The sequence below is a fragment of the Thermobia domestica genome, chromosome 16 (genome assembly GCF_964235325.1).
Source record: "Thermobia domestica chromosome 16, izTheDome1.hap1.1, whole genome shotgun sequence".
NCBI classification, from domain to species: domain Eukaryota; kingdom Metazoa; phylum Arthropoda; class Insecta; order Zygentoma; family Lepismatidae; genus Thermobia; species Thermobia domestica.
In genome coordinates, this window is record NC_137469.1 from 141,289,054 (window position 1) to 141,296,984 (window position 7,931).

Sequence of the window (7,931 nt, forward strand, 5' to 3'; positions counted from 1 at the left end):
TCACAGAATTCCTTTAGATCACACATATAAGAAACGATTTATAACTCAATTTCGGTAAAAAAAAAAAAAAAAAAAAAAAGAGAGAGAGAGAGAGAGAGAGAGAGAGAGAATTTGGCGGCTTTTGATACTAAGCGCCTCATTTGCAGGTGCATATTTCAAAGCAGCAACGGTTGGAAATGCTACAGCATGCTTTCGTAAATGTGTCATCTTCCTGGTAAATCAAAATGTGTTCAAAGAGGAAGATTTTTTTGCCTTCTAGTGTGACTAATGATGAACGTGAGGTATCTAAAGACACATCTACATCCATTAGTAACGACTCATTATGCAAAAATTCGCGTAATATTCATTCAACGAAGAGTGCTGACAATACATCTTCACAATCCTCTAATCTCACTCACAAGGCAATCTAGAGTGCATACCGTCTATATCTAGTAAACGTCATGTCAGAATGATCTCGATCACTTCCCCGCCTCTTCAGTTTTATGTAAAGTTGATAAAAAACCCGCGCTGACGTTAAATCTGAAATCATATTGTCATCCCAACTGAAGACAATACTTCAACAGAAATTGACTAAACAGTTCCTTCTACATCACGACAGATAGCGTTTTCAACAAGAGAGAAGAAAGAAATGAAGAATTATATATTTGCCTCAGTTGTGACGGTGTCTACATAGATCCTCCTGAGGAAGACTTGATGCAATGTGCTAAGTGTTTTACATGGTGGCATGAGGAATGTCCTTCGTACGAGCGGAATGTCCTTCTGCTTTAATGTAACTTTGTGAGTTATTTAGTGTGTGCGCACTTTTGCCTCATAGAATCGCGTATTCCTGCCCCATAAGTGGGGATATGTGTACGCATTCGCACTACTCCAAAAAACAGTGTGGTACATGTCAATCATTTTATGTATTAACTCATAACTTACACGTTATATAGAGTAAGAAGCATGCTATATTTTCCATCAATTTCTATCTCTATGTAGCATCTATTTTTTGAAATATACCATTCAAAACACAAAATGCGTACTCTTGCCCCCTTTCCTCTACAGATAAGATCGTTAGTTCCAGGAAATACAGGGCGCGGCAGCTATTTGAGAAGAAAATAACATCCGCGGAAAAAGGAGCAGAGACTGAAGATAGAGCACTTAATGACCATTGAACGTTATGTACATATGAAGACAGACCCAACACACGATATAATTCAATGAAACCGCCATCTGCCGCAATAACAGCCTCTAAACGGTGTAGAAACCGTCGGCAGGCATGAATGAGGTTGGTCCTGGGAAGTTTGTCATGGCATCCACAATAGCTGCCCTGAGAGCCGCAACAGCGTTGTGTGGATTCTTATTGGAGGCCCTCTCAACCACGCCCCAGACGTAAAAGTCCAAAGGGTTGACATGAGGGGAACTGGGGGGCACATGTTTGGGATGACCTGGTCCTTAAAATTCGTGGCGAACCACTCTTGGGTTGAATGGGCCGTATAGAAGGGAACGGAGTCCTGCTGAAAAACATATAACCTGCCGTTCTCTATAGCAGTGATGCAGGGCTGCACAACAATCTTCAACTCATCGTTGTAAGCAACGGCGTTGACTCTGGCCCCTTGACTAAAGAAATGTAGAGGAATCACGTTACCCTCACTGCTCAGGACCCCCCAGAACCTTCACGGAAGCGGAGAACTTGGCGTGCATGACGGTCGGAACCTCCCCGGGTGTTTTACCTAGTCACCGATCATTTCTGGAGTTCCTCTTCTGGTCCTGGACGAAGATTTTCTCATCCGAGAAGAACCATAGCATTTCTGGCTGCTTAAAATGTTTCAGCTTGTTCAAAAGGCTCCTGGCGCGGGTCACTCTATTCTCCTTGGTTTTAGCGGACATGAACTGGCCTCTCTGCATCAGGTACGACTTGTAACGGAGGTCTTCGTACACCACACGTCGAATGGTGGCCTCGTCAACTTGCTTCTCCCTTGCGAGTGCTTTCATGGACTTCCCTGGATCCGCTTCGACAACAGCTTGGACGGAAGCGATGAATTCGGGCGTCCTAGTCCTGTCCGAGAGCTGACAATGTCGTCTCCTGTGTGAAACAGTTTCCACATCACCACTGTCGGCCTCCAGTTCTCTCCGAACTTCGAAGACGAATGACCGGGCGACGTTCAGGAAGGCAGCGGTGTTGGAATCGGTGTGTCCTGCAGCCAAGGAGACAATGACTTCATACCTCTTCATTTCCTGGGTCAGCGTAGTGTTTCCCACGTTTACCTGCAACAAAAAGAGATGCGTTATAATGACATACATGATACTGTATTACTTATACTATGTGTTCTCAAATATCTGCCGCACTCTGTACTCAAGATATTCTCCATACATCTACTTCTGTAAGCAAAGAAACACCAAAAGGGAACCATTGAGTATTTGGAAACAGCTACATTCATCTTGTGTAAGATTGTGTATCACAAAGTGGTAGAATGGAAAAAAGAAAGAACTCTAATGTTATCTTATTTTTCTTTCTTTTTAACTAATAGTATCTGAATCAATTTTTTTTCTAAATTTCCTGCAAATTCCCAAGAAGGAAAACAGTTTGAAGATGTGAGGAATACAAAGGAAATCCAACGTGTGTTTGACTCTTTAGTTCTAAAAATTAGAATAGTGAAGAAAAAAGAGTGCGTAGATACTTACTTTCCAGGGTTTCCTGGAAATCTGGACATTTCTGTGGGAGGAAGTTGACTTACTGCCAACCACAATATAGTTTTTTTTTTTTTTAAATGACATCATGTCCGTCCATCAACGAGTTTGAGAAATTTCTCAATTGTCTTTCAGCCAATATTTTTCTGTCGTAGAAACAATACAGACGTTGGTAATGTTCAACAACCAATAAGTAAAACTGAAACAAGTTCACTTGATATTAAACAATGACGAATTTTGTAACTTATAAGAGAAGTACAACTTATCGAGGGCAGAACCACGACTTATAAATTCCAATTGAAATATGGAAGCAGATTTAAAATCAAGAGAACTCGATTCTCATTTTGAACAAAAGAGTGTTTAAATCGACTGTAGCGCTGTCAGCCATCTTTGTTCTACTAAGAGCTTAACATGAAAACAAGTGGCATTTGCTGTTCATTAGATTTACATGGGTCTTACAAAACTGAACAAACAGAGAAATCCGGCTAAAGAAAACTACAAATCCAGCGTCAGACCTGCGCCATATCGCCGCGGAAGAAATGAACATATCCCGCAAGATGATAAACACCTGCGAATCAGGCGGCACGTCGGCTCAGCCAGCATTACTCAGAGAACTACACAAAATTATTTGCTCCTCTCTGGTATTATCCGGCTGCCTTCTTTTATGTAGGCCGTCCCATATACATAGGTTGGTACATAAGTGTGCAAACACTTAATAATAAGTGGTAAATGCTACAAAATGTAACTAAAGTAACAATGTAAGAGGGGAATAGGGCTGAAGGAAAATGTTTAAAAATCACAACAAATTGACGTCACCCATCCTGAATTGTACGCAATTGTCTTAAATGGAAGTCATATGTCATTTAACAAGTTTTGGTAGAAATTTAATGACGCTTTTGACTTTGCTCTAGCGCTAAAGATTAGGAAGTTATGACTTTTTTATGTGTCCCCAACAAAAGAAATTTGTGTGTGAAAGAAAACAAAAGAATGTGTTTCTCATCTCAGTCAATTGTCAGATGCATTTTGAGTTCCCAGCCATTCAAAGTACCGCCTGTAGTGTTGAAACATGCACAATAATTCGTTCTTTGAAATGAATGTTTCCGAATAGTCACCGCATACATAACAGATACATGGCCTCACAAATACTAGTCAGTTTAGAGGAACGAGGGAGCCATTCTCCAAAACTTCACTGACCAATCCACGCATTAGGAAACGCCTAACGATTATATGGATTACTGTCCGACGTACCGCAATATCACGGACGCAGGTACCGTAATAGTACTGAAAAACCTCAGACAATGACCCATCCTCCGACAGGAATGATGGCAAAATGTCGTCTTTTAATATACATCAATAAGCCATAGCCGTTAAGCCGCCTCGATGAAGAATGGGACCACAAGGTAAGTCCTCAACACTCCACATTATACCATCATTTTTCTAGAAACACCTACGGACATATCAAACCAATGTGGATTACTATCCGACCAGTACAGCACATTCTGTTTGTTAACCTCACCCAACACATAAAGGTTTTCCTCGTCAGTATATACTACATTAGAGGCGAACATACGGATTTTGTCGTATCTGTTCTGTGGCGCATTAAACAAGTTCCAAATGACGATCTGGATCATCTTCTGTAACGGGTTCGTAAAGTTGCAGCTTTAACGGTGCCACTTGTTCACTGACATAGTGCTTATGATTGAGGTGGAACTAACACCATTTCATCCGCTACACTACGCGTGCTTCTCTTGGAACATTTACTGAATGATGCCAAGATTGTCACAGTTGTTGCCTCGTCTGTCGCCGTGAGTAGTCTACTACTCTTTTGTTTATTTACCACAGATCTAGTTTCTTGGAATTTCTTCAGCGTTTCAAACACATGTTAATGGCAGTATTTCAGGATGACGGCAGTTAAAATCGTCTGCAATCACCCTAGTGCTTCGTTCTTTAGAGATCAGAACGATGTTAATACGTTCTGCATGCGTCAGGGTCATCTTCTGCTAGTAAGTCACCTGCAACGATACAAACAAACAGACATAACTTCGTAATGGCTAGCGCTAGAATAAAACTAAGAGTGTCATTCAATTTTTATCAAAATTTGTTATTAAAATGATATGCTGCGGTTTCCATTTAAGATAGTTGAGTAAAACTCAAGATTGCAGACGTTATTGTGATGTTTCCTCGAACATTTTTCTTCATCTCTATTCTTCACCTACATTGCTACTTTTGTTATGTTTTGCAATGCTTACGCCTTATTAGGGGGTTTCTACACTTTTAAACCACCCTATATACGGTATATGTATATATCCCTTTCGGGATCCGGGCTTTTTGGGGTATTTTTTATGTTCCAGGTTCTCCAAGCAGCTACTGCATCGTCATTATTTATCCTAGGATCATGACTCATACCTCATTCTCTTCAGAATAGAGCTGGCTTTCAAATGATACCACTTGCATGCTCATACCATGTACAAGGAGAGTGAAAAATGATGTCAAAGGGAAAATTTCGGAGGGAATTTTTTTTAAAACTTTGGGCCCCTCTGGGACGGCCCTGTGTGAACGTAGAGATCTAAAAAAAATCTGATAAATAGTACTTGATATACTGAATGTGTGTGCCAAATTTCAAGTTTATATCTTGAACACTAAGAGCGGGAGAAATTTTATCAAGAATTCCCACAATGTCCCAAATTACCGCAAAACACCATGATCTCAGGTAAAAAATTTCCTGAGCCATCTCTATTTATCCTAGGACTATAATCCGCCAATCATTCTCTTCAAAATAGAACTGCCTTTCTGGCGGTACTATTCACATGTCTCCATCATGTATCTAAGGTGGGAAATTCCTGAAAAAAGGGATTACTTGGTTTAAATATCCCTTCTTTCAACTTCTAGCCCCTCTGGACCCCCCCCCTGTTTTAACGCATAAATCTGAAAAAAAATCTGTTAAATACTACTCGGTGGGCTGAATGTTTGTGCACAATTTCAATCTTCTAGGTGCAGAAATAAGCCCGCCAAAAATATATATATACCGACAGTGTCCCATATTCCCCTATACAGAAGTATATTTTGATAAAAAAATCCCTGACACATCCCTAATTACCCTAGGGTCATGTTTCGCCCATCATTCTCTTCGGAATAGAACTGCCTTCCAGACGGTATGACTCACGTGTCTCCATCATGTATCTAAGGCTAGCATCCGTTCCCGCTTCACTGGGTTAAAATGAAAATTTAAATGCACAACTCCTTATCTCATATGTTTGGTACTCGTGAAAAATTCTGATTTCATTTTTAATGTCAATTGAAACGGCATCGGAAAGATCATCTCAGCGACCTCGAAAACTATGGATTCGACACTAATATCGTTCGCTTTCGATCATTCATATATATATATATCCCTCCCCTAAGTTGCGGGGTGAATTTAGTTTTAAACGGGACGGGAAGTGTCACTGTTTATCTTAGTAACCCCGGAAACTATGAATTAGACATTAACATCGACCACATTCGATCACTTTTATATGTATCCCCCTCCTCCTCCTCTATGTTGTGGGGTACGCCATAGGAACTGCCCCATTCATCTCTGTGACCCCAAAAGCTATAGATTCGACACTAATACTGGCCATTTTCAATTATTTATAAATATTCCTCCCCTCCTTCTTCCCCTAATTTGCACCGTCAAAGTAAAATAATCAAAATCATCACAGGCTCGTTCCTCGTTTTCTATGTTGAAAATTTGATCGAGATCGGTGGGGTGGTTCAAGAGTTATTAAGTTTTATTTATTTTAATATATATACCAGTCTACCGTCAAGGTGAAATTATAAAAAAGTTTCCAGTTCCGAATCTGATCTATGTTGAAAATTTGATTGAGATCGGTCAGGTGGTTCAAGAGTTAAGTCACAAACCTAGTCACTTTTATTTTTGTTTATATTGATTTTTATATATCACCCCCTCCCTTACGTTGTTCTGTCAAAGTGAAATGATAAAATTCATCCAAGTCCCGAACCTCATGTATGTTGGAAATTTGATCGAGATCAAGTCTGGTGGTTCAAGAGATTAAGAGTCACAAACAGTGACTTTCAATTTTATAGTCATTTTCAATTTTATACACTAAGAAAAAATGTAGGTGGCGTACTTAAAAAGATAAGTTACATGCGTAATTCCTGTAGTTTTTGGACTTAACGTGCAGCAGACGTATAACTGAAACGCATGTTTTATAATACTTTCTGTATAAGTGTTCCATCTATATGTACTTTCCGTACGAAATAATGTAAGCGGTCAGGATCTCACGTACAAATGGACGTATATAACATGTAGCTAACGAAGGTAACATGAGTATATGCATGTGATATACGGAAAACTGTTAGATGTCAGACATCCTGCAACTTCATGATGTAACATCTAAGGGCAGTGCCTATGTAGCATACGGATAACCTATGACGCTCCGTACTGATTTCTATAGTAAGCAAGAGGATACCGTATATTTGTACAATATACCGCTGTCCGGAGAACGGATTTTTCTCTGTATATATATATATATATATATATATATATATATATATATATATATATATATATATATATATTCGGTACGTCAAGTTTACATTCAGTGTCTATTTAATCCGCTCCCCCTCCCCACAACAACAGTTCAGGATCCACTAGTGCAGGAATGTTATCTTGAGACGAGACATCAGTACAAATTGAAAAGTGAAGAAGGACAAGATCTCCTCTCAGTACCATGACGCAGCAGATTTTATTATCTGTGTGTGTTACATGTACATCCTAGCTGTGTGGAAACAACTAATGGAGAGGGTTTATAAACAATGATTACACTTAAGTGCTTTTTTAGATAAAAATATAAATGTAATCTCAATAATAAGTGCTAGTTCAAGTGTTCGGTTTGAATATAGTTCAAGTGCCAGGTGCAAATCTTGTTTGCGGTGCTGATTACTATTTAAAGTGTTTGTTTTCAAACACAATGAACTCCATTTAGAAGAAAGAGTGATTTAAAACGAACGTGAGGTTTCTCATGGACTGTTAATGAATAAATTTTTATACGATTGATTTTCCTCCACAGCTCCTTAAAATTTAATTTCCATTTTGTTAGGTAATGTGATCTTTCTTCTTAGTAAAGTTTTAGTATTACTTCAACTAACTTTCAACTCTACTGAAGTTTACCAATGATTGTTGAAATCACTTCCTTTTCACTGTCAATCTTTATTTGTGGTTACACAACCACAACAAGCCACACATCTACATCTATAGACAT

At 39.2% G+C, this 7,931-nt stretch overlaps 1 protein-coding gene across 1 annotated transcript; it reads right to left on the reverse strand.

Moving 5' to 3' along the window:
- Nucleotides 1-1,716: 1,716 nt before the first annotated feature.
- Nucleotides 1,717-4,301, reverse strand: LOC145672636 (uncharacterized). Its single transcript, XM_081741796.1, has 2 exons — nt 4,122-4,301; nt 1,717-2,247 (listed from the first exon to the last, which is right to left on the reverse strand). Exons 1-2 carry the CDS (start codon nt 4,299-4,301, stop codon nt 1,717-1,719), a joined length of 711 nt encoding a protein of 236 aa, XP_081597922.1.
- Between the last annotated feature and the right edge of the window lie 3,630 nt (nt 4,302-7,931).

Coding starts and splice junctions, on each gene's coding strand:
- LOC145672636 (XM_081741796.1), bottom strand. CDS start 4,301: ATGATCCAGATCGTCATTTGGAACTTGTTTAATGCGCCACAGAACAGA. Junction 2,248..4,121: donor CACATTGGTTTGATATGTCC/GTAGGTGTTTCT, acceptor TTTTTGTTGCAG/GTAAACGTGGGAAACACTAC.